Genomic DNA, 26509 nt, shown 5'->3' with positions numbered 1-26509 from the left:
CTGAAAATACTCCAAAGAGCAATTGCTCCCAAACCAAATTAAAGCAGAAATCCAAGTTCAGATCACTTACTCTTGCACCGTCTTCCATCCTCAGCTAGAACAAATCCCTCTGAGCATTTGCAGATGTAGGAGTTGCCACGATTAACACAAATGTGTTCACAGCCGTGGTAGGTCGATTTGCAGATATCCTTCCCTGAGGGAAATGCAGAGAGTTGAGAAACCCCATCGGTGCAGGAATGAGCCGGACTGAATGGTCAAGTCAGGACAGGTCACAGAAGGAATCCTTTTTTAAAAAACCCATCCTTATTATAAAGGAGAATTAAGCCTTTTTTATTAAGAATTTTTTTTAGTGTTTATTATTTATTTTTGAGAGAGATAGAGAGAGAGCACGAGCAGGGGAGGGGCAGAGAGAGAGGGAGACACAGAATCCAAAGCAGGCTCCAGGCCCTGAGCTGTCAGCACAGAGCCCGATGTGGGGCTCGAACCCACGAGCCGTGAGATCACGACCTGAGCCGAAGTCGGACGCTTAACCGACTGAGCCACCCAGGCATTCTTAGACCTTCTTCGTTTTAATACTCAGGACAGGGAGTGGAAAGGGAGGAGTTTCCTCTCAGAAAGCCCCAGCCCCCACAAGCCTGAATGGTAAGATGGGTGAGCGGGTGTCCTGTATTTCTTATTAATTTTTAGAATCATATGAAGTTGCTTTGGGTTTTGATTTTCCCAAGCTACTGATTTTTCCCCGTAGATATCCCAAACACCCCAGCCTTAATTAATGAACATTTCTAATGTGTGAGGTACTTGAAACATTTCAGAGTAGTCACACCCTTCAAGCTTCACAACGTCCTGTGAGGAGAGGAAAGCAGGCACAATTAGAGCTGTGTATATATGAAGAAACTCAGAAAATGTCATGGAGTTGCCCGAGGTCAACACAGCAAGTTGAGAGCACGGCTGAGACGGCTGTCCCCTGTGCACTCCTCCCCCATCACATGAAAGCCTGTGGCTCTTTTCTGTCGTTAGCTCCCTAGAAAGAAAGCTTCCGGTAGAACGGGGTTAGTCACTCCAGATTCCCCCAGAAGTGGGAATGGGGGTGTCTGACCTAGTGACCAAATTCCAAGAAGTAGGCGTCGTGCCCGGTGTACAAGTGTATAACCACTCAACTTACTGAGCAAAAAACACGCTGCAGGAACAAATGGTGTCCGTGTGGACGCCTGCGTTTACAGAAATAAAATCATGAGCCGACAGCTCGGGCAGACACAAGGAGCAGAGCCGTGGACGTGGTCCCCACAGTGCAGAGTGAAGGCAAGACAGGAGGGCGCAGGGAGGCCTGCAGACTTCTGCCAGGGTCCCATGGGCATCCCTGGACTCAGCCGTTCCAACAGAACTCTTGCTAAAGGTAGAAGCCCCTCTTCCCAGTGGAGGAATGAGGAACGTGGGCTCCACTCAACCCGGCTTTGCTGACATGTGGGACGCCCCCAGTTGTCTCAAGGGGAGTCTGGGAGGAGATTCCCCCAAATCAACTTCAAAAGCAAATGCACTGATTTTGTCTTAACTAAAACAGAGCCATCCTGCCCACTGGAGCAGAGTGTCATAAAAGCAAGATGGCTTCAAAAGTCCCCCAAATAGGGATTAGCAGCTCAGAATCTCACAGTGGAGAAAGATCCCTGCCCTGTGCTCTCCTAATGCCCACTCCACTGGGTGCATGTGTCTCCATCTGTCTCTCTCTGGATGCTGTGATGGTTCATTTTATTTGTCACCTTGTCTAGGCTATGGTGCCCAGCTATTTGGTCGAACACCAGTCTAGATGTTGCTGTGAAGGTATTTTTTAGATGAGATTAACATGTCAATCATTAGACTTTGAGTAAAGCAGAATACGGTCCATAGAGCTGGCCTCATGCAACCATTTGGAGGCTTTAAAAGACAGAAGACTGGGGGAGCCTGGGTGACTCAGTCGGTTAAGCATCCAACTCTTGGTTTCAGCCCAGGTCATGATCTCATGGTTCGTGAGTTTGAGCCCCGCATCAGGCTTTGTGTTGACAGCATGGAGCCTACTTGGGAATCTCTCTCTCTCTCTCTCTCTCTCTCTCTCTCTGTCTGCCCCTCCCCAGCTCTCTCACACACTCTCTCTCTCAAAATAAATAATTTTTAACAAAAAAGAGAGAGAGAAAGAAGACTGAATCCCTGTCACCTGTACCCTAAGGAAGAAGGAATTCTGCTTCCAGACTGCCTGTGGATAAAAGCTGCAACATCAGTTCTTCCTAGGTCTCCAGTCTGCTACCCTGCCCTGATATCAGATTTTCTCTCTCTCTCCATCTGCCTCTATCTCTGTAAATATGCGTACACACACACACACACACACACACACACACACACACATCCTATTGGTTCTGTTTCTTTGGGGAAGCCCTAATACACCTTCTAAGTAAACTCTCACAACCTGTACCAAGTGACATACAGAAGAAAATGGTAGAGGAAAATGGATAAATAAAACCCACAGAGGGGCGCCTGGGTGGCTCAGTCGGTTGAGCATCTGACTTCGGCTCAGGTCATGATCTCACGGTCCGTGAGTTCAAGCCCCACGTCAGGCTCTGTGCTGACAGCTCAGAGCCTGGAGCCTGCTTCTGTTTCTGTGTCTCCCTCTCTCTCTGCCCCTCCCCGGCTCATGCTCTGTCTCTCTCTGTACCTCAAAAATGAATAAACATTAAAAAAATACCTAAAACCCACAGAAAATCCCGTAGTCCCTCTCTCACCCTCTACCCTTACTTATAAGGTCTTCCAAGAAGAAAAAGCACTGTAATTATCCTTGGATCCTCATAGTGATTGCTGGCAGAGATTCTAACTGTCCAATGATTAGCCAGGCTCTGTGGGAGGCTCTGGGCATCCACATAATGGTTGTGGAAGGGCCAGCAACTGGGAGAAAACGGACAGAAGCCAAGAGTCTGACAGCTCAGGACCTTGACTGAGAAATTCCTGAAGAATTAAGTCTGCTCCCCAACAAACACTTTCAGAGCACCCAAGGCAGGAACTTGTCATTGTAACATTGATTATAAAGGAAGATTTTAAATATTAAATGAAGCTATGTAACTGTCCAAGTCCCACAGACGGAAAAGTTCATCTCTACCTTGAGGCCACTTACTTCTGCAGCGTTTCCCGTCCTCGGCAAGCCGGAACCCCTCCCGGCACTTGCAGATGTACGACTCATCACTGTTCACGCAAACGTGCTCGCAGCCATGGTCTACGGCTTGGCAGACATCTTTCCCTGGGGACAGCACAGCAAGTTACAACAATTTCGCCAACAGAAATCTCCCCCAGGCTTCACCTTGGAGGATCCATCCACCTCGGCCACCACATACCCCGGGGCTCCTCGAGCTCAGTGGTCCATGGGAGGAAGATAAAATTGAGGATGAAGTTCAGTGGCTCTAATTTAGCTTCTTCAAACTTCCTCAGTATCACCCCCCCCCCCCCCCCCCACACACACACACCAGCACCTACTTCGGTGTCTCATTAAATTCATTCAATCATCAGCTTTCTGCAGATGCAGTTTCTGATATCAAAAGGAAACACCTTTGGTATGTCATGATTACTTAGAAGATTAAACCTCAATTTAGATTAGTGCCACTGAAATCTAATTTTGGCTTTGTCCCTGACACATGACTTTAGAGAATCACTTAACCTCTTGGAGCCTTATGTTTCCTGTAATAATTCCAGTTACCTATGTTTTCTTCAAATCTATCAACACGAGTTGGTCTTTGTAAAGTGCTTTGAGAAGCTTGTGGAGAAAATGACCGATAGGGATGAAAATCATTTGCTCAGAGTTACACGCTCCCCTTTGGATTAAACAGAGGCGTATCATGGCCCCTCGAAGAGACTTTGCTTTCTGGGATGTAAGAATAGACTCATCATAAGGTAGTCTCTGTGAGAGATTCGTGCTACCAGCAATAACAATATTATTAAAGATGAATAGGGGCGCCTGGGTGGCTCAGTCAGTCAGGCATCCAATCTTGATTTTGGCTCAGGTCAGGATCTCACAGTTCATGAGTTTGAGCCCTTCATCCAGCTCTGTGTTAACAGTGTGGAGTCCATTTGGGATTCTCTGTCTCTCTGTCTCTCTCTCAAAAATAAATACATAAACTTAAAAAAAAAAAAAAAAGATAAGCAAAGAGAAGCTCAGAGAAGTTAAGCAACTTGTCCAGCTAATAAATGATCTTGGGATTTCTTGGATTTCAGACTGTCTTTCTATTAGAGCATAACCGCTAAATCACTGCTTCTTGCCACAGGGTATAAATAAGCAACTTCACTTGTAGCTCTACCATTGGCTTTTTTCATTCGTCCATGTGTTTGTTTGTTTTCTTTCAACGGACTTCATTTTTTAGAACAGTTTTAGATTTAGAGAACCTGGGAAGATAGCCCAGAGAGTTCCTACAGACTCCATATCCAGTTCCACTAGTGTGGGCATCTTACATTAGTGTGATACATTTGTTACAATAAACGGACCAATACTGATACATGAATACCAACTAAAGTCCTTGGTTGGTTTACATTTCCTTAGTTTTTACCTTTTTTCTGATTCCATCCAGGGCCCCACATTACATTTAGTAGTCGTGTGGCATTGGCTCCGGGGGATAACTGATTTAAACAGAGATCAGGAAGGCGGAATTCATGCAGAGAGCAGACACAGGAATGTGAGGCAACTCCAGCAGAAACTTACTTTTGCAGGTTTTCCCATCTTCCCGGAGTATATAGCCTTCAAAGCACTGGCACACAAAAGAGTCTCCCCTGCTCACACACGAATGTTCACAACCATGGTCGCCCAGAGCACAGGGGTCCAATTCTGAGAATCCAGTTGGAATAAGAAAAACAGAAGAAGGAAATGATTCATACATACATCAGTGACTTATTCAATCTTAAAAGACATTTTAGACACCTTAAATTAAAGCAGTGTCTTATCCCACAATGCACGTTTCAAAACAGAAAACGTGTCTACGAACAAAAATTGTTCATATATAGTGAATAAGACAAAATCGTCTCCATAGGAAAAATGAACAAAAGACATGAAATACCATTCATAACAGGAGAGATATAAATGGCTTATAAATACTAGAAAATAAGTTAAACTTCACTGGCTATCATATATGACTGTAACAATAACTTATCTACATATCTACTCATGTATGCACGTATGTGTCACCCTTAGGTAATCCACTCTTCACTTGTCCATTCAGTCATCAACTACTTCCCGAGCCCCTACTCCCAGTCAGGCACCCTCCTAGGCTCTGGGGATTTAACAAGGAATAAAACAAAGTTCCTGCTGTTGAGAAGCTTACATTGGACAGCAGGCGTGGGAAGGGAAGGGGGGAGACAGATAGACAAATCTATGTATCAGATGGGCAAAGCGCCACAGAGAAAAGCAGGATAAGGGAGTGAGAACGTGCCTGGGCTGGAAGTCCCGCTGCAGTCAGATACAGTGACACTCAGCAGAGCCCTGACGAGACCAGTGAGTGTGTGGTACCTGGAGAGAACGGCACCCTCAGCAAAGAACAGCATTTGCAAACTGCAGAGGTAGGAGTGTGTGTGGCATGTTTTAAGAAAGGCAAAGAGACTAGCGTGACCCCAGCAATGCAAGCCTGGCAGGGGACAAGGCCAGTGAGGCCAGAAGCGGCAGACCATGTGGGATTCGCAGGCAGCAGGGGCATCTGAGTGAGAAAGGGGCACTGGCGGATTTTAAGCAGTGCAGGGACACGAGTGGCTTTGTTATAAAAGGAGCCGGGGCACCTGGGTGGCTCAGTCGGTGAAGCGCCCGACTTCAGCTCGGGTCATGATCTCGTGGTCTGTGAGTTTGAGCCCCGCGTTGGGCTCTGTGCTGACAGCTCGGAGCCTGGAGCCTGCTTTGGATTCTGTGTCTCCCTCTCTCTCTGCCCCTCCCCCACTTGCGCTCTGTGTCCCTCTGTCTCAAAAATAAACATTAAAAAAAAAAAAAAAAAAAAAAAAGGAGCCCTCGGCGTGGGCGAAGATGGAGGACGGAAAGCTGGAAGAAACCTCCCACAATATGCCTGGTGGCCCCGACCAGGATGGTGGCACGTGGTCAGACTGTTGGCTGATTACTGAAGGTAGAGCCCACACGCTTTGCTGATGGGATGATATGAAGGGGCCACCTTCATATGGATGTGATGGAAGAGTCACGGATCACTGAGCTTGTGGGACACAGAACGAATGGCTTTGCCGTCCACAGGGCTGGCGTGGCTTCTGTTAGTGCATCTGTGCAAACCAAGCTGACGTTGGAGAAGTCTGACACTGAGGACATGTGGGAAGTGACTTTTTATAAGAACGACACCCAGTTCCGAGAGTCGACGCCAATCATTTCAGATCGAGAAGAATTTTACTGACGTCGTTAAATAAAGGCTCCAAAGTACATAATCACTGCTATAATCAGTCACGGACCACACATTTATCTCTAAGCCATTTTTGCAGTATTTCTTTTTCGGAGGGGAGTCCTGAGAAGCACCCTGTGGGGTAGTGAAGGCAGCTGTTGTTATTCTCACTTACCAGCTGGGAGCCCAAGTTTGGGAAGGTTAATGGCTTGCCAAGGTCAATTGCTACTAAGTGATACCGCCAAGACTCAAAATGTAATCTTCTGATAATAAATTGCACGTTTTCCCCAACGACACTGCATTGCTGTCTCCTAAAGTGAGCTTTCAAACACGGAGGGAAATTTGCCTGTGTCTTCCTTTGGGCGGAAGTGCTGCCAGAACCTTTGACCGATGGGAAAATGTTACAGTAACTAAAATGATAACTGCAGAAGAGAGTCGAAGCAGAGCTGGGCTGTCCGGTTTGCTCTGAAAATGACTTACTTCTCTGAGCACAATCTAGACTCTTGATTAATGCAGAACACTCCCCGATGGCTTGGGGTAGTTCCTCACATAGTGTTGAGTGGAAATATAATTGAGTGATCCATAATACAGACAGCTGGCTGGCTGTGGAGGTGAGCATTTTTTTCCACCGTAAATTTATATCAAGAATACTCCATCTTCCAACATAATAAAATAGCTATAACTCTTTCAGTCCAGCCTTGTCAAGCCATAATCCAGACAAATACTCACCCCCTCAACCCACCACACCTCTTCTTTCTGGAGCTTCCCCCCGCATGCCCTGTCCTGTCCTCTCAGCTCCATGTCAGGCTGCCATTGAGAAGAGTGGCTGAGTCTTCCCACACACCCCCTGAGCCATGGTGGTCCGCACCTGCCCCCGGCAGATGGGAGCTGCTTTCCTTTATCAGGAGCCTGCTGAGCCCAAAGCCACTGTCTACGTCACCCTTAGCTATAGACTATCACAGGAGCTCCCGGCCCAGCTTCTGAGTTCTCCTGGGTATTCCTATTAGCAGCTGTTTGAAACCTTATTGGGTGCATGCTTTTAAAGCATGTGCAGAGTTTGGGTTTTTAACCTTTTCCCTCCGTGCCCCTTCAGAGCATCTGATCAGTTGCCCCTTCGGAGCATCTGATCAGTTAAGCGTAGAGCAGTGGTGAGTTCTCCATCTCACACGACCATCAGAATCACCGACAGAGATTTTTTTAAAGGCAAAACAGACACACGATTCAGAATGCAAATGTATTAAAGGGCACACTTCCCCTAAGGAGGGGTGTCTGGCAATATCTGTCAAAGTTACAAAATGTACCTCTGACCTAGCAACTTTGCTTCTGGAATTCTCTCCTGCAGATACCCTTGTACCATATGAAGGGATATACTTTCAAGTTGTTTGAGGCAGCACTGTTTGCAATAATGACAAGTGGGAAGCAACCCAAGCACCCAGCAATATGGGACTAGCTGAGTAAATATTTAGTAAGCAGCCGCAAAAAGAATGAGAACGTTCTCTATGTAATGGTATGAAATGTCCAATATATCGTTGAGTGAAGAAGAAAAAAAAAGTCATAGAATGGGGTATATACAGTATACCATTTTTTTTGTGTGTAAGAAAAGGGAGGAAATAATAATATATTGGCTTTTACTCACATAAAGAAACATCTTCATAAAGAACAAACGAACGAAAATGGTGTATTAGCTATCTGTCGCTATGGAACAAGTTACCCAAAACCTAGCAGCTTAAAATAAATAACATTTCTTATCTCACATAGTTCCTGGGGGTCTAGAATCCAGGAGCGGCTTATCGGGGCAGTTCTGACTCAGGGCCTCTCATGAGCCTGCAGTCAAGCTGTTGGCTGGGGCTGCAGTGATCTTAAGGCTCTAGTGAAGCTACAGGACGTGCTTCTGAGCACACTCACGTCTTTATTGGCAGGATTAGGTTTCTCACTGGCTATTAGCTGGAGGCTTCAGTTCCTCAGCACGTGGACCTCTCCATGGGGCAGCTTACAACAAGGCTTCCCCCAAACTGAATGATCCAATAAACGAGAGAACACTCACTATAGCAGTCACAGTGTCTTTTATAACTTAATTTGAGAAGTGACAAGCCATCATTCTTTTCATATGCTATTGGTCACACAGACCAACAGTGAGGGAGGGGACTACACAAGTGTGTGAATCCCAGGAGATGGGGATCTCCGGCTGCCATCTTGGAGGCTGGCTACCACCACTTATGGATAGGAACTGGAGGTAGGGAATGGGATGGAAAGGCAAGAGGGGGAGCAAACCTTCTTAGTGTATGTCTTTTTGTATTGTTTTGGCTTTTCAACCATGTAAACCACTGATCTATTCTAAAAATAAGTTAAAATTTAAATAAAAATTCTTATGGGAAACAAAGTGTTTACAATGAAAAGCATGCCTTTCTCTCACCCTTGATAGTCTACATCATTACTTTTTTAAAAAAAATTCTTGGGGCGGGGGTGGGGGGACACCTGGGTGGCTCAGTAGGTTAAGCGTCCTACTTTAGCTCGGGTCATGATCTCATGGTTTGTGAGTTCAAGCCCTGCATTGGGCTCTGTGTTGACAGCAAGGAGCCTGGAGCTGTCTCAGATTCTGTGTTTCCCTCTCTCTCTACCCGTCCACTGCTCATGCTCTGTCTCTGTCTCTGTCTCAAAAATAAATATTTAAAAATAAAAAAATAAAAAATAAATTACAAAAAAATTTTTGAGAGAGAGTGTAAGTGGGGAGAGGGGCAGGAGGTGGTGGGAAGAAAGAGAGAGAGAGAGAGAGAGAGAGAGAGAGAATTCTAAGCAGGCTCCACACCTAGTGTGGAGCCTGATGTGGGGCTTGATCCCACCACCCTGGGATCATGACCTGAACCAAAATCAAGAGCCGGATGCTCACTCAGGTGCCCCTACCTCATTACTTTTAAAGCACGTACCATAATTCATTTAATCAATGTTTTATTGGATGGGCATTTAGGTGGTGCCTAGTCTTCTAGTATTATGAACATCACTGCAGTGCATATTCTTGTGCACATGGTTTTACATGCACTGTGAAGGTATATCTGAAAGATAAATATCCAGAAGCGGAAATGTCTAGTTAAAAGGTAAGAGCGTTTCCAAATTGTCTTCTAATGACGTTACATCAGAGTAAGATGCTCTCTGCTTCAGGGAGGCTAGGGTGCTTCCTGGATGTCTGGCTGTTTTAAAGGCCCCACAGATGATGCCAATGAACTACCAGGGGTGGGATGTGGCAGCAGACTCAGACCTTATGCTCAGAGACCCTCTCAAGTGTCTAGATTACTCTGCGCCTCGACCACCACGAACCAAGCACCACTGTCTTCCTCTTGGGCTGCTGCATCATCTACTAACTTGTTCCCACACACCTTTTACGCCCTCCGGTCTCGTCCTGAGTCCTCTTTCTAAAAGGCACATCTTCTCCCATCACTCCCTCCTTCTGCCTGAGACCCTGAGGATCTTCAGAAAAGACACAGGATCCTTGGCAAGGTTCCCAGGACCTTCCCTTCAGCTTCATCTTTCCCGCCCTCCCCAGCTCTGAGCGCCGTCTTTCAGTGCGTACCTCAGTACCAAGCCAGGGCCCTCCCACCACTGTGGTCTGCACGGCCATCTGCCTCTCCTTCCTCCCCCACCATCTCTGGAGGTCTTCCCGGACCTCCCCACACAGGGCCTCCAAGCAGCAGGCATCTGCCTCTCTGGTAACGTCACCACTGTCACTGAACAGGTAGTCATATGTTGGTTTAGGTTTTCGCCCGCCTCCTCGTCGGACTGTGTTCCCATGGGCTCTGATCAAGGGACCACAGACTGTACCTGCCCTTCCCTCCATCTCCCAGCGCCCAGCGCAAGGCCTGACGCACAACAGGCCCTGTTATTACCCGGTGAGTAACAGGAGACATTTTCTCAGTTTTCTACTCTGAAAATCAAGGGTAACCAGACCCTCCTCCCAGGGGCTTAGTGTAGATGTTTTATTTTATTTTAATTTTTTAAATGTTTACTTATTTTTGAGAGAGAGAGAGAGAGAGAGAGAGAGAGGCACAGAGAGACAGGGAGACACAGAACTCTAAGTGGACTCCAGGCTCCGCACTGTCAGCACAGAGCCGGATGCGGGGTTCAAACTCACGAACTGTGAGATTATGACCTGAGCCGAAGTCCAAGGCCAACTGACTGAGCCCTCCAGGAGCCCCGGGTGTAGATGTTTTAAACGAGAACCCTGCGGAGGGTGGATGCTGGTGGGCCTCACTCTCTCCCCTACACCAGCCTTGCAAAGTCTACCCTTCACATTTCCTCAACAAGACGTCCAGTTTCTGCATGTCAGGGATGTTCTGGGTCACTCGTAAATTAAGGAACCACCTGTGGTAAATTAGAAAACACCAAAATGTGGGGGGCACCCGGCTGGTTCCGTCAGAGGAGCATCCAACTCTTGACCTTGGGGTCTGGTGTTGGAGCCCCACGTTGGGTGTAGAGATTACCTAAATGAATAAAACTTTAAAAAAGAAAAAGAAAATGCCGAAGTTGTGCTGTAGTCACCTTCCTGAGCTCGGGTTCTAGCTGCTTCCTATTCAACCAAGTCTGGAAACCAGCTTGGAGTCAGCTTCTGCCCAGAGCCGGACACTCCCCTATAGGAAAGGACTCCAGTGGTTCTGCAACAGGCAAAGCGAGCCACCATCCCTGACTCATGACCACGGGGTGCCTTCAGCCCCGGGAGAACGGTGGGTACCCCAGCAAGGAGATCATTCATTCAGCAGGTGTTTCTGGAGCACTATCCTCATCTTTGGGCTGGAAGGGGCCTGGGCGATAAACAGGTCCAGCCTTTTATTTTACAGTTGAGGAAGCCGATGACCAGAGAGGGGAAGTGACTCTCCCAGGGTCCCTCTGCAGAGGTGAATCGTGTCAGCTGGGCTGGGGGCAAAGGTGTGATTAGACCACAAATCCACCACCCCCGCGTTTCCAGTGGCACATGCAGTGGTCATCCTGGCTTGGTGGAGTCTACTCAGACTGGGAGGTTTGCAGAAGACAAAAGAAAATAGTTTTCTCAAGGGAGGCCAGATATCAAAACAGTTTAGTGGAAGTCTAAACGCTGCCGGTGATCTGTCCCCTCCTATCCTTCCAGGTCCTGTTCTCACCCGCCACCCTCTGGCACTCAATGCTCGGTACTCAGTACTCCAAACACTCAACTTCCTCCAGTTCACTCTCTGCACCTGGGCCCTCTACACGCTGTTTCCTGTGCCTGGGATGCTCTTCCTCCTCTGTCTTCGGCTGTTCCAGCTGCTAAACCAAAACACCACAGACTGGGTGGCTGGGAAACAGCAGAAATCTATAGCTCACAGTTCTGGAGGCTGTAAGCCTGAGATCAGGGTCCCAGTGTGGTTGCGTGAGGACTCTCTCCCAGGCTGTAGACTTCCCCTAGTATCCTCACATGACGGGAGGGGCTGGGGGGGCTCTGTGAGATCTGGTTTATTAGGGCGCTAATCCCATTCATGAAGGCCCTCCCGTGCTTAGGACCTCATCACCCCCAAAGCCCCGCCTTCTAATATCATCACCTTTGGCGGTTAAGATTTCAACATATGAATTTAGGAGGATGCAAACATTCGGTCCATAACACCCCCCATCTCTGGCTTGCTCTCTCCTTCAATCTCCAGCTGTCACATCAAACATCTCTTTCTGCAGAAACTTTCTCTAGACTAGCTGAGGCCCCCCCCGCCCCGGTGCACCCTTCTGTGGTACCTCTTCTTTCCACGTCACGAGAGAGGTTTTTAATATCTTTCTTCCCTAAAAAACTTTAAACTCTGTCAGGGCAGAAACTGAACCGGCATCAACCCCAGAGAAGCCCAGCGCCCAGCGTGATGCGCCCAGCCCACTGACGGTACAGGGTAAACACCCGTGGAGAATGGGAACAAACGATCAAGAGCTTACAGAAGTACCCAGACTCAAATCCAGAGACAAGAGCGAGGACAAACTCTATTGGGAACCATCACTTACAGGAAATGGACGAGAAGACATTCGAGAAATCTCAGGATGTGGGAAGAAAACGTTTTCCCTCCAACAGCAGCCTCCTCTACCTTTCAACATTCAGGAGGCAGGTCCACATGTGTAATTAAACCCTCAGCGTGAATGAGATCTACAATTTGTGATCAGGATGATGACACATTTCGGGACAAAGCACAGGTTTTTAGGTTTTTAGGACCCACATCTAGCAGCCCTGTGTCCGGATGCGGGCTGAGCGCTCACATCTGGATCCCACATCCGATGAGTCACGGATGTCTGTGGTACAGCGATCATAAGGTCACGTGTTCCGGGGACTCGCACCTCTGCGGTGATGACAGATGGCAATCCTGTGTCTGCGGTTCCACGTAGGAGGTTGTTGAACCAACCCCACCCCAGAGGGAGGAGAGCCACAGGGGCCTGCCAAGAGGGTAACGAGGCCCGGGAGATAGAATTACACCATTTTCTGGCATTTTTTTTATAATAAAACTAGGAGCAGCCAATCATTTGCTGACTCTGTAATGGCTTTTGCTGAGACAAACCAAAAAAACAGCTGAAGTGAGACCTACTTTTACAGGGCATCTCAATCTGGGCAAGAGGTCCTGAATCAGGGGACCCAGGTTCTATTCCTGACTCTTCCACCGAACCTCAGGGCCATCTTGGAGGCACCAGTTTCCTTCCTCTGCTTCTTTACCACAAAAGAAATGCAAGACCTCTAAGCTTCCTTCTGCTCCATCGAACTTACAATACATTGAGGGTGAGGGTGGTCTTCTCCCCTCATTCCCTGCTATGGACTGAATTGTGCCCCCTCCCCCACCCTCCCTGCCAAATTCATATGTTGAAGCCCTACTCCCCCAGTGTGGTGTCATTTGAGGTGGGGTTTTGGGGAAGTAGTTAGGTTTAGACGAGGTGGAGACCCCATGATGGGATTAGTGCCCTTTGAGCTTATTCTCTCCTCACCCACCACCATGTGAAAACACAGCAAGAAGGCGGCCATCCACAAGCCAAGAAGAGGGTTCTTACCAGAACCTGACCACGCTGGCACCTTGACCTTGGACCTACAGCCTCCTGAACTGTGAGAAAATCCCAACCCATGGTACTTTGCTATGGCAGCCTGAGCAGATTACAACACCCCATTTACCTTTGCTCGGAGTTGCTTCCCTTCAAAGTCAAGCCGGGGAGTATCAGGTCTTGACAAGGCCTCCACAGACCTACCTGTGGTGGCTGGACTAGAATTGCCAGCGCTCTGCAGCTTTTGGCCCAGATCCCTACCAGCACCCTCCCCTCGCCACAAGGAAGCAAGGGCCGCCCTAGGGCAGCCCTTGGGCTCCTGAGTCTGACCTTCCCCAGAGTGGCCCATCTCTAGGACCCCTCCCACAGAAGCAGGCCCAGCCCTAGGAAGCAGACCTCCACGCCGCAGGGCAAGGCGCTGCCTCAGTCTTGTCCTCAGTACAGGGCAGCGTAACCGTGAGAGTGAGAGGTAAGACCACAGCAAGGGTACCTTAGGGGTTTATGTCAATTTACAAGTTCCCAAAGCACGTCAGTTTTTGTCTTTCCCTGTGTCACTTGGCAACAGGAATAATCATTCCAAGTTGACAGTTGGGTGATCAGATCCAGAAAGGGTCAACTCTCTTGCCCAGGGTGGAAGCAACAAGGTTCAAACCCAGCTTTTGGGCTCTTCAGTTGAGCATCCTTTCTACTCTGCCACATCAGTTCTCAGATGTGTACAAAGAGTCCCATACCACAGGGCGAATCCTGGGTAGGAGAGGGCCAGCTGTGCCGGCAGGGGGTGCAGAAGAGGAGCTCCCGGTGGGGCCTGGCAGCAGAAAGTTCCCGTGGGGAACATCATCCGCAGGCTGGTTTCCACCCGCAAGAGTGGGAAGGGAAGGCTGTGCTGCGTGGAGACAGGGCAGCTGGAGGTGCAGTGGGCTGGGTGCTCTGAGCACATCCAGACTGTGGACTTGCCTGAGGCTGGGATGCCCTTGCCAATGGTCTACTGCAGGGAAATCACCAGGAGCTAGAGGGTGGGAGAGGCCTCTCAGTTGCAGCTCACAGAAGACACTACCTCATTGCCCCATTACCCTCCCCACCTGACCCCCTAGTATGTGCATCAACCTCTCAAGGCAAGGAAGGCTCCTGGGGAGAATCTAGGCAATCACAGCTTGGAGGCCAAGTTCAGGATGAAGGGAGGACAGGTTTCATCCCAGAGGCCAGAGAGCCCAGGGGTGTGGGGGTAACAATGCCCACTTAGTTCCAGGGCCCTGGGACCCTGGGTCTGCTCTGGGTTCTTCAGGCCATCTGCTATCAAGGCTCTAAGTGGAGGCTGCCTTTCTGAAGGGCAAAGGACACCCTTATACAGTGAGCCAGGCCTGGTGGGCCCCCAGCAGGCCCCCCTACTCCACAGCTCAGCAGGCTTTTCCAAAAAGTTGGAGTCATGTCATCAGGCTCTTTGTCATCTGGCACAGAGCTGGGAAACGTAGCCCCCAGTTAACTATGGCCACACTGAAAACAGAGCCCATTATTACAGGACCCGGCAGCCAGACTGAATCATCCCGGGGCAGACAGACAGCCTTCAATTAGGGGAATAGCTCAACGCCTATGTATCAGCTGCTGGTACCACCGTCTCTTAGGTACCACCATTCCCAAAGGATAATTCTAACCCATCTGAGGATCTCATCACAAGTTTTCATACAGTCACAACCGTACATAGATATATACACATCAAAACTCACTTCTGATTGTACTTCAATTAAAGGGAAAATGCGCAACATTTAAAAGGGTCAGTGCCATAAATCAGCGGTGGACCTGGGTAAGGAGGGGAAGGGGGCATGTGATTGCAAGGAAAAGGAACAGCGCTTGTTGGGAAGGGCCGTGAGAATTTCTTAGAAGTCCTGCAGCCAGTTTATAGTGAGCCCGTGACGATCACAGTGAGCGGAGGGGACAAAGGAAGGGCATGGATAATCTAAGATGATGGAAAATTAAAGCAAACCAATAAAAAAACCCACGCAGCTGGCTCCGGCATGCAGTCAAATGTCGATGCAATTCCACGCACCCACCCTCCTTCTGCACCCCAGTGCCCACACCCTCTCCGTGCTGGCTGCAGCAGCGGTCCAGGAGGCAGCTGGCAGGCAGGCAGCCACAAGTTAGCCATAAATGGATAATCCATTTGTCGAGACTCAAGAATCTGCCTCATACTAGGGAAATGTTTTCTCACAGTCTGCATGGAGGGGCACACCCAGCTCTGCATCAGTCCACCTGCCCATGTGAATGGACAATAGAAAAAGGTAGATACATCAGGTTGTGGCCACAATTGTATCAGTAGTTAGGGAGGCCAGCCCTGTAACCAGAAAGACCAGCAGGACGGGGAAAGAAAATGGTAGTCCTTTTCCTCCATTGCTGACACCTTCTGTCAAAGTGTCCATTTTTAAAATTTTTACCTTAGTCTGCTTGGATTGGAGGGCAGAAAGCAAAGATTCTTGAGTGAGGAGAGAGGGAGGTCCAAGGGCTTTTTTTTTTTTTTTTTTAATTAATGGAGCAGGAGTTGGGGCCAGCTGCAAGGAAACATGTACCCAGGAAACATCACTGCCAACTTCTCCATCTGCTGCTAGGTTATGAGGATGGGAGAGGGAAGGTTTCCCAGGAGTCTCCCCTTCTCCCAGAACTGACTCTGGAGTTACACAGACCAGAGTGGAACCCACCACTCTAAAAGGGGTGACCTTAGGCTCCTTCCTTAACCCGAGCTGCAGTTTCACCACATGATGGGGATCCCACAGTATTGCTGGAACTCCGGGTTGTGTGTGCTTAGCACAGTGCCCGGCATGAAGTCAGCCTTGAAAAAGGGGTCCACATCACCATCATTATTGCGCATTGCAGGCCAGCTACCACTTTCTGCCAGATTGTGGTAGAGAAGACGAGGCCAAGACATAGGGCCCTGTCCAGCTTCGAAATGGCCCCGCGGCAGACGGCAGAAGTAGGAAAAAGCTGTGCTGGGGCGTAGGGCGAGGAAGCTCCCAGGCAGGGGGAGCGGCACCGGGGCTCAAATCACTGAGAGCGGCCTTTAACCCACACTCAGTGCCCGCGAAGCCCAGCCTGGCACATGCTCCACCCACAGACCGCCGGTGGCAAGTCCCGCTGGTCACCGGACCCAGAGCACTCACTGGCACAGGTCTTCCCGTCACTGCGGAGCACGTGTCCCTCGGGACACTGACAGGCAAAGGATGTGTCCGTGTTGACGCAGGAGTATTCGCAGCCATGGTTGCTCAGCAAGCAGTAATCCGCCCCTGCAAAACCGGACAGCCAGCTGAGGTGGTCAGTAAGCCTCTGAGCTACTGATGAGGGGAGTCAAGTGACCACAGTCTTGCTTATCCGCCCCCCACCCACTCCACCAAGGCATGCGGTCCCCAGGGGACATTCCCTACAATCTCCCCAGAGCAGAGAAGGAGAGGACCACGAGGCGCCCTCCTCTGCAACGGTCAGATTTTCCACTCGTGTTGCAAACCTTTTCCATGTAAGAGAAGCATAGAGGGGGACTCACTGGAACAGGTCTTGAGGTCCTCATTGATGAGGAAGCCTTCTGAGCACTGGCAGACGAAGGACTCCTCGGTGTTTAGACACAGCTGCTCACAGCCATGGTCCTGCTCCGCGCAGTGATCCACTCCTGCGTTTGCCACACGGGAAAACACAAAATAACCTGATGGAACAACACTCACCAGCACCGGGGCATTAACACAAACCTCCCTGGAGAGGGGAGCTGAAAGGGGCCTTTCACTTCACGGGCATCACAAAGAGCAGTGCTGGAGGGTTTTGTGCAACCAGGTGCAGCTGGTCTCCAGAAAATCAGCCTTGTTTGCTTGTTTTCCTTCCCGTGTCTGGGTTTAGAGAGTAAAGTGCGCGTGACTTCTGTGCTGGTGTGAATGCCAGCAGCACTTTGTGCCAGGGCCTTGGCACCATAATCTGCAGTCCTCAGGGCTAAGGGCAGGCGTGAGCCCCATCTCAGGGAGGAAAGCGAGGCTCAGGAAGGCTGAGCTGCTTGCCCAAAGCCACACAGCTGATGGTGCTTAAGACTGAAGGCTGTGGCATCGAAGCAGCTGGGCTCAAATCCCACCTGCACCAACCCCTTCCTCGCCAAGAGATGCTGGGTAGTCAGTCGCTTGGCCTCCGGGTCACCATTTCCTGGCTGGAGGAAGGGGGATGACGATGGGCGCTTTCTTAGAGGGACGTGGCGAGAAGGAGAGGAGTTGATACACATAAGGCCCTCAGAACTGTAGCTGGCACACAGTAATCACCGACTGGATGCTTATTAAGTATCGCTGGGAAAGAACTCATTGTATAGTTTCATTTTTCTCTGGAAGTGACACAGAAAAAGTGTTCTTATCCCCCATACCCAGGACACCCAGATTCTGAAAACAAACCAAAGCCACAGCCTGCATGTGTGGCCGATCCTGGCACCTGAACGCTGTGCAGCTGGCCCCTCTGGGCAGCGAGCACTGAGGGACAGTGAACACACAGCTGTGGCGAACCGCTCCCACAGACGGCCCTGCAGGCTGCCTCCCAGATTTCCTTGATGGAGAAAAAGCACACCCAAGGACTGGAGAGACACTGAGGACCTTGTGCAGGGCCATCAAGTAGGCCTCTTGGACTCCTGAAGGGCCTGGGGCTAGTGCCTTCTGGAACATTCCATTGGTGGATGTGCCTACTGCAAACGCTTGCAGGACCTCAGGAGCCAGAAGCCCGTATTCACATCTTGGTTCCACCGTTAACCAGTCGTGTGACTGCAGGAAAGTTACTTAATCTTTTTGTGCCACAGTTTCCCCATCTTTAAATAGGGATAAGAATGTAGATGCCTCAAAAGTCTATTGTGAGGATAAAGTGAGTGAGTGCCTGGGAAGTGCTCACAGAGTGTGCACCTCATAAGGGCTGGCTGTCATTATGGCCTGGGGCTCCCTGAGTCCTTAAGGGGAACAGGATACCATGGTTCTCTGGGAACTCCTAGGAAGAGATCACTTGGTTTACGCTTTCTTGAAGCTGACTAGGTGGTCTTTTTTCCTTTAACTTTTTTTTTTTTATTGTTTATTTATTTTGAGAGAGAGAGTGAGAGAGCAGGGGAGGTGCAGAGAGAGAGGCAGAGAGAGAGAACCCCAAGCAGGCTCCAAGCTGTCAGCACAGAGCCTGATGCAGGGCTCAAACCCACGAATGGTGAGATCGTGACCTGAGCCAAAACCAAGAGTCTGATGCTGAACGGACTGAGCCACCCAGGCGCCCCCAGGTGGTCTTTCTTATGAGATCCCCAGAGAGAAAGTATAGCCCAATCACTTCTGGCCCCCTCCCCCTGAGCTCCTCTAGGCTCCTTCAAGGCATGCTGGGAGGGAGGAGAGGCTATAGCCTCCGGGGCTCTATGTGGGCTCAACCAGGTCATGCCCAGCCTGTCCTGGGATGCTTGCCAGGGCTGTCAGCTGGCAGACCCCGTACCCCCGAAAGAAGGCAGACTGTACCCAGATCCACCTTGACCAGGGTGTGTCCTTGTCAAATGGAAGACTTCCGGCTCCCCACTCACTTCTCATAAGACCTCAGAGACTTCCAGAGGCAAATGCATAGCAGTGCCAACTTTCTAGTTCAAAAGTTGACCTCTGGGATCAGTCCTTAGAAAGCCTAATCAAGGTACTTTGTTCCCCCTAACGACTGAAGGGGAACCAGTTTTCCTGAGGACTGCTCTACCCCTAATACTTCATCTGTGAAACTTCCCCTTCTGGCAGTTTGAGGTCCAAATGCTGAACAGCTGCACTGTTCTCATTCACAATCTATCTCTGTCCCCAAAGCTGGAGCAGATGTGAAGCCTGCCGTGTGGAAAGCCACACACACAAAGGGCCCCTTCTGCGCTGGCCATGTCACGGAGCCCCTCTCCCAGCAGACCAGGGTCCCAGGCATCGACCGCAGTGCTTGTATGCCCCCGCCCCCACTGGCCTGGACCAGTGGAGACTGTGCCTCATAAAACAGGACAGAAGCCGCCAGCTGGCAAAGCCTGCAAGTTTCCGTGCGTTTACATCACCGAATGGGGGTTTGTTGTGCCTCTTACACAAGACAGTTAAGAAAGGCTTAACAAAAAGTCCCATATTTCCCAGCTCCGCCCTCAGATCAGCCGTGTGGTAGCCCATGTACTTTCTGAAGTCTGTCTCTTTTGGCCTCTTGTCCCAGCCCGGAGCCTCTCTGGTCACTCTCCCAGGCTCCGTGGGAATAATGAACGGTTATCTTTCATTGTGCTTTCCTTGGCCCAGGCACAGGCTAAGAGCCTAAATCGGTCCTGACTATTCCCCTTAAAAACCCTCGCAGATCGGGGCGCCTGGGTGGCTCAGTTAGTTAAGCATCCGACTCTTGGTTTCAGCTCAGGTCACGAACTCGCGGTTCATGAGTTTGAGCCCCAAACTGGGCTCTGCACTGATATGCAGAACCTACTTGGAATTCTCTCCCTCTCCCTCTCTCTCTGCCCCTCCCCTGCACTAGCGCTCTCTCTCAAAATAAATAAGCATTAAAAAAACATGATATTAAATATATAAATAAATACATGAATACGTAAATAAAACAGATGGGAAAATCAAAGCTTGGCAAAGTTAAATAACTTGCCCAGGGCCACACATCTAGTATGTAGTAGAGCTTGGATTTAGATTACGGTGGGTCTGACTTAATCAGCGCTCTCAACAGCGAATAATAACATTAGCTAATATTCACTGAATGCTTATTAATATTCAGCAGCACTTTTTTTATTTCTTTTTAAAATTTTTTAACACTTATTTATTTTGAGAGACAGAGAGAGAGCATGAGCGAGGAGGGGGCAGAGAGAGGGGGAGACACAGAAGCAGGCTCCACGCTCTGAGCGGTCAGCACAGAGCCCAACGCGGGGCTCGAACTCATGGGCCACGAGATCATGACCGGAGCCGAAGTCGGATGCTTCACCGACTGAGCCACCCAGGCGCCCCGTAGCAGCACTTTTCTAAGTGTTTTATATGTATTGATTCTTTTAATTCCCATAAACAAACCTATGAGGTAGGTGGCATGAACAGTCCCATTTTATGGATGATGAAACTGAGGCCAGGAAGGCGAAGCCTGTTGGACCGTCAGGCTCACAGGAAACCCAGCAGCTTCAGAAGTGAGCCTGCGTGTGAACCGCACCCTCCCGTTGGAACCCCCGCCACGGCACACTCACGGCTGCAAGTCTTGCCGTTGGGGTCCAGGCTGTAGCCCCGACGGCAGCGGCAGGAGTAGCCTTCCTCCGTGTTGATGCATTCATGCTCACAGCCCGGTTTGTTCAGTGCACAATAGTTGATTCCTGAGGAGAGAGAGAAAGGGCAGACCTCCTGCAGGCTCTGGACCTCCCCCAGGGCTGTGGGGTTAGCCCCTTGCAGCAAATATTCAGTAAATAAGGTGTTCTATTGGATGGAGAAGAGAGCTCCTGCTCTCAGGGAGCTGGCTGGAAGGAGAACCTGGGATCAGAAGTCTAGATTCTCCAGCATGGGTCTTCTTCCCCTATGATGGCCAAGAGCTGGTGAAATGGGTTGAGGACCCCAAATCCCAGCCCATCGCTTCCCGAGAAAGATGGAAAAGCTGGGAAAATCCAATTGGGCTTTCCTTCGAGTTAACCTCATCACTAGGGCTCAAAGCATGTAGGGAACTGCTGTCTTCAACGATATCTGACAATGACATGGGACAGCGCAAGGCAGAGTAAACAAAACCTGATGGTGTAAGATATCTAACTCTCTAGGAGAGGCAGGACACGGCAGTTACATTAAGAAGGGTCCAAATGCTCAGCCTCGCTCGGGGTGAGATCATGACAGCCTCCATATCAAGCAGCTGAAGACACATCTGATGCCCCCCAGATTGCCGCAGTTGCGTCCTATGGCGACATTCACCCCCGTCCGGGCTGTGTTTCTGCCAGCAGGTGGGAGCGTCATCATAAGCAGGAGCCAATTAGCATTTCATTTGCTGGTAGAAAATGCTAAAACCACAAGACCCCCCCCCCCAAAGAGCAGGTTATGGGGGAGATGGAGAACTGTAAAAGGAAATAAAATGAGCTTGTGGGGGCCTTTAGGAGACTGGTGCTGCAGGAGATCGTCCCTCTTGTGGCTGAGCCGGATCTGTTTAACTGCGTTGTTCTTTCTTGTAGGGACGTGGCAGACCCTGTGGGTTGCCTTGCCAACAACCGTTACCCTGTCTTCTTGGGACTAGCGCCCTGACCCCACAGCCATGAATCGTGACTGATCTCAGCCAGCCTGGCGATCATCCCTTCAAGGGTCCGTCATGTGCCCTCCCAGGTGACCGGCGGATGGAACTTGCCACGTGCACAGAGTTTGAGCAGAAGTGGATACAGACTGAGCACACGGAGAAAACTCTCACCACACACAGGGAATGGCCTGGGAGAAGAGATGCCACCACCACGGTCATCGACCCCCTGGGAACTTTCTGTAACTCATGCCTTCCGCATGAGGGGGGCCAGGAAATCGTTAGCTGTGTGTGGTTTCAGTTCATCAGCCCCGAACTCGTCAACAACCTTACCTGTGTGGAACAGAATACAATGCCACAAAACTAGGGGCTTCAGTGAAGGAAAAGGGGCCTGTCAGTAGAACACTGGCCACATACCAACAGACAAAACAAAAAGAGAGAGAGAGACAGAGACAGAGAGACAGGGTACAAAGGGTGCTACAGTCTGGAGCCACATAGGGGAGGGTCTGCAGGAATCCTTTTGTTAACACCTTAGAGAGGGGTGAAGTTACTTTCAGTAAACACAGTTTTAAAAAGGCAGCATTCAGGGGCGCCTGGGTGGCGCAGTCGGTTAAGCGTCCGACTTCAGCCAGGTCATGATCTCGCGGTCTGTGAGTTCGAGCCCTGCGTCGGGCTCTGGGCTGATGGCTCAGAGCCTGGAGCCTGTTTCCGATTCTGTGTCTCCCTCTCTCTCTGCCCCTCCCCCGTTCATGCTCTGTCTCTCTCTGTCCCAAAAAAAAAAAAAAAAAAAAAAAAAAAAAAAAGAAGAAAAAAAAAAATAAAAATAAAAAGGCAGCATTCAGCCACTATGTAAAACAGTACGGAGTTTCCTCAAAAAATTAAATACAGAATTACCGTATGATCCAGCAATTCCACCTCTGGCTATTTACCGAAAAGAATCAAAAGCAGGGACTTGAATTCAGCCTTAAAAAGGAAGGAAATTCTGACATACGCTACATCATGGAGGAGGCCTGAAGACATTATGTTAAGTGCAATAAGTCAGACACAAAAGGACAAATATTGTATGATTCCGCTTATATGAGGTAACTAGAACAGGCAAATTTAGAGAGACAGAAAATAGAATGGTGGTTGCCAAGAGCTGGGGGGGAGACAGGAACGGGGAGTTGTCGTTTCATGGGTACAGAGTTTGAGTTTGGGGAGATCCAAAAGTTCTGGAGTTTAAGGGGATGATGGTTGTATAAGAATGATGGTTGAATAAGAATGTGAATGTACTGGGGCGCCTGCGTGGCTCAGTTGGTTGAGCGTCCGACTTCAGCCCAGGTCATGATCTCACGGTCAGTGAGTTCAAGCCCCGGGTCGGGCTCTGTGCTGACAGCTCAGGGCCTGGAGCCTGCTTCGGATTCTGTGTCTCCCTCTCTCTCTGCCCCTCCCCCACTCATGCTCTGTCTCTCTCTCTCTCTCTCTCTGTGTCAAAAATAAATACACATTAAACAAACAAACAAAAAAGAGAATGTGAATGTACTTAATGCCACTGAAGTGTATTAGAATAGTCAGAGGTGCCTGGGTGGCTCAGTCGGTTAGGCAACCGGCTCTTGATTTCGGCTCAGGTCCTGATCTCACGGTTCGTGAGATGGAACCCCACTCTGGGCTCTGTGCTGACGGCATGGAGCCTCCTTGGGGTTCTCTCTCCCTTTCTCTCTGCCCCTCCCCCACTGGCACTCACACTCTCAAAACTAAATAAATAAGCATTTTTTAAAAATGGTCAGAATGGCCATTTTTATATTATATATATTTTCTCACAATTTTTTAAAAGCCAGCATTGTCTTTAAGAAAGATTTATATTACAAAATACCTAAACTGAAAAACATTTAGAATCTTTTTTTTTTTAAATTTTTTTTTTTAACGTTTATTTATTTTTGAGACAGAGAGAGACAGAGCATGAACAGGGGAGGGGCAGAGAGAGAGGGAGACACAGAATCTGAAACAGGCTCCAGGCTCTGAGCTGTCAGCACAGAGCCCGACGCGGGGCTTGAACTCAGGAACCGCGAGATCATGACCTGAGCCGAAGTCGGATGCTTAACCGACCAAGCCACCCAGGCGCCCCAAAAACATTTGGATTCTTAAAGATGTTCTCGCTCAGCTATCTGGCAAACAGCAATTCAACACTGACTCCAAATGGTTACTTATGGCAAAGTAACTGCAGATCTCTGCTTTCTTTACATGCTTGAGTTACATTTCTTTATGCGTGTGTTACTTAATTAGTATTTACAGAGTACCTACAATGTGCCCCGTGTCTGTTCTGGTCTCCTCGCTAAATGTATGGTACTACATATGGGACAGGCTTGCAGGTAGCTTTATCTGGTGAAGCCCAGAGTGTCCAGTGAGCCCCATGAGAGGCCAGTTGGCAGAACGGTCAGACAACAAATTGTATTTTATTTTTCTTAAGTTTATTTATTTATTTTGAGAGAGAGGGAGAGAATCATGGGGTAGGGGCAGAGAGAGAGAGAGAGACAGAGGTCTGACAGCAGAGAGTCTGATGTGGGGCTCAAACCCATGAATTGTGAAATTATGATCTGAGCCGAAGTTGGAGGCTTAGCTGACTGAGCCACCCAACTGCCCCTCCGACAACACAATTTAAACAGAGCTTATGCGTGCCAACTCGTAAAAAGCTGGAGACTTCACTGAGAAGGTAAGACATCAAAATATGTAAGATTAGTGACCCTGGACAGTAAATTATAATGCCAATGGAGTGGCACAGTTAGCAGGTCTCAGAAAAATTGGTTAGGCTACAAAACGTTAAAGCGGGACGTCGTGTTCCTTTGGTTTAGCAAACCCAGGTCCAGAGAAGAAAAGCAGCCTGTTCAAGGCCACACAGCCAGTATGAGTGACACTGCTAAGACCAGCCCTCCCATCTCCATCCTGTCTCTTCAGAGTGTGATGCCTCCAGCTCCAGGGAACACCAGCTATGGTGCCCAGCATGAGCAATCCTGGAGCCCAGCTCCCCGGCTCACACCCACATATGATTCCACCCTCGGGCCCCCCCTCGACAGCCAGGCCAGTCCTGGCTTCTGTGCTTTGCACCACCGCCTTAATAATTTATGCCTTAAATCAATGACACTACTTTCCAGAGAAAGAAATTGTGCCCAGATGAGGAGGAAGAATAAATCCCGGCCGAGAGACTTTTCTTCAGTAGAATTCTGCCTTGAACTGTGTTTTCCACCTTAATTGGATAACGTCAAATTCCTCTGAAAAATAGATGTCTTATTAGATTTGAAAATAGCCCACATCCATCAACTGTCTATTAAACGTAAATGGCTGTACCCTGAGCTTGAGATCTGTAATGCTCTTGAGATCCTCAAACTCCTAATAACAAACTCCAGATTTAAATCTAATTTCTTGCTTCCCTCTTCCATGTAATGCTCTAGAGAGACAGTGAGTGCTCGTTGCCGTGAACAGCTGTCTGCCATAATCGACTGAGTGCAAACATGAAGTCAGGGGCAGCTCTAGGAGGCTGACCTCAGGAGCCCAGGGCTGGGTTTGCAGCAGACAATGGAAAATGTAACGATGAGGCAGGATGTTGGGAGAAGGGCTGATGAGGACATCGGGTTTTAGACACAAATTCCATTTTTCTTGGATGAAAAAGTAGGGCACCTGGCTAAAGAGGAAATGGAGCTATAATCACTCAACATATATGAAGGAGCACTGGGGACTGTGGAGAGGGCCACGACCCACGAACAGGTCCGTCTGTGGTGGTCAAACTGCTCCCAATGGTCACTGCCTCTCCACTGGCCCTTCTGTTCCCCACTTCCCTCCCCTCTTGATAACAATGCATGCATGTACCACCTTGGACCCTTCTCTTAGTGCATGTGCCTCTCCTGGCAGGATGTGAGGCAGAGGTCGAGGGAATCCTAGATGACTGGTAAGAGATGAAGACTTTCAAGCATATTCCCTGCCCTGATGGCCACATGCCTAACTTGTTCCCCTTTTCCTCCACAATGTGTGTGTCTGAGTTGAACCGGATCTAATTTTTCCCCACATAAGAGCTTTCGGTCCACAAACGAGTCCACCTGCGACTGATTTTCCCTGGGTGTAGTCAGCCACTAACACACTTAGACCTAGAAGAAGGTGTAAATAGCACAGAGAGGCGTGGCCAGTCCAGAAAAGTTGGTTTTCCACCATAGTTATGCATGTGTGGTCTAATGAAAAATATTCCACTTCATTGTTTTCGTGTGTTGAATGGTGCCATCGGTTAAAATTCCCATTTCATGCTCAAATGGTTCCAGGGTTTGCATCGAGGCTAGGCAGCAGGGATTACCTTTTGTAAGGCACCAGTTTCGAAACGTGGTGTCTACAACCATCTACCACCATCCAAGGTCAAACACTTGTTAGAGTGAGTTGGTAAGTCCACACGTGCTGGGAGCAGAATGTGGCTTGTCTGGATTCAGTGACATAGCCCACAGTGCTTTTTCAAAAGAAACACATGGTCAAACTTTCGAAAATTCAGTCCTGCTTTGAGGCAGAGCACTGCCATACATATCACCAAGAAGAGGTGGTGAAGAAGCACATAAGAAAATACACCCCTAAATGGAGGCTCCAGAAAGTTCTACAAACACCACTGCCAGAAGAACACAAACAATTCAGTGTACATAAGTGTGGACTGACTATGGAAATACTTTTAAAAAGTTCACAACCTGTATGGCTTAAAAGGGCCATCTTTCTTAATTATTTTTTAATGTTCATTTATTTTTGAAAGAGAGAGAGAGCACACGAGATGGTGGGGGTGGGGGCGGGGAGCAGAGACAGAGGGGGACAGAGGATCCAAAGTGGGCTCTGTGCTGACAGCAGACAGCCCGATGTGGGGCTCGAACTCATGAACCACGAGATCGTGACCTGAGCCGAAGTCAGACACTTAACCAATGGAGTCACCCAGGCGCCCCAAAAGGGCCATC

The 26509-nt window shown here is 49.2% G+C and overlaps 1 protein-coding gene across 2 annotated transcripts in view; it reads right to left on the bottom strand.

The window, feature by feature from the left end:
* The window catches only part of MATN2 (matrilin 2), a 135503-nt gene that overhangs the window by 11815 nt on the left and 97179 nt on the right, over positions 1-26509 (bottom strand). For both annotated transcript variants that reach the window (XM_060610995.3, XM_060610997.3), the window contains exons 8-13: positions 20548-20670; positions 16885-17007; positions 16508-16630; positions 4706-4828; positions 3134-3256; positions 71-193 (exon numbers count right to left, since the gene is read on the bottom strand). In XM_060610995.3, coding sequence (XP_060466978.3) covers positions 71-193; positions 3134-3256; positions 4706-4828; positions 16508-16630; positions 16885-17007; positions 20548-20670 — 738 coding nt within the window. The remainder of the gene's footprint in view (positions 1-70; positions 194-3133; positions 3257-4705; positions 4829-16507; positions 16631-16884; positions 17008-20547; positions 20671-26509) is intronic.

Source organism: Panthera onca, chromosome F2 (assembly GCF_046562875.1).
Source record: "Panthera onca isolate mPanOnc1 chromosome F2, mPanOnc1 haplotype 2, whole genome shotgun sequence".
Lineage (NCBI taxonomy): Eukaryota > Metazoa > Chordata > Mammalia > Carnivora > Felidae > Panthera > Panthera onca.
Note: the sequence above shows the minus strand (reverse complement) of the source record. Positions and strands in the feature narration are given on the sequence as shown.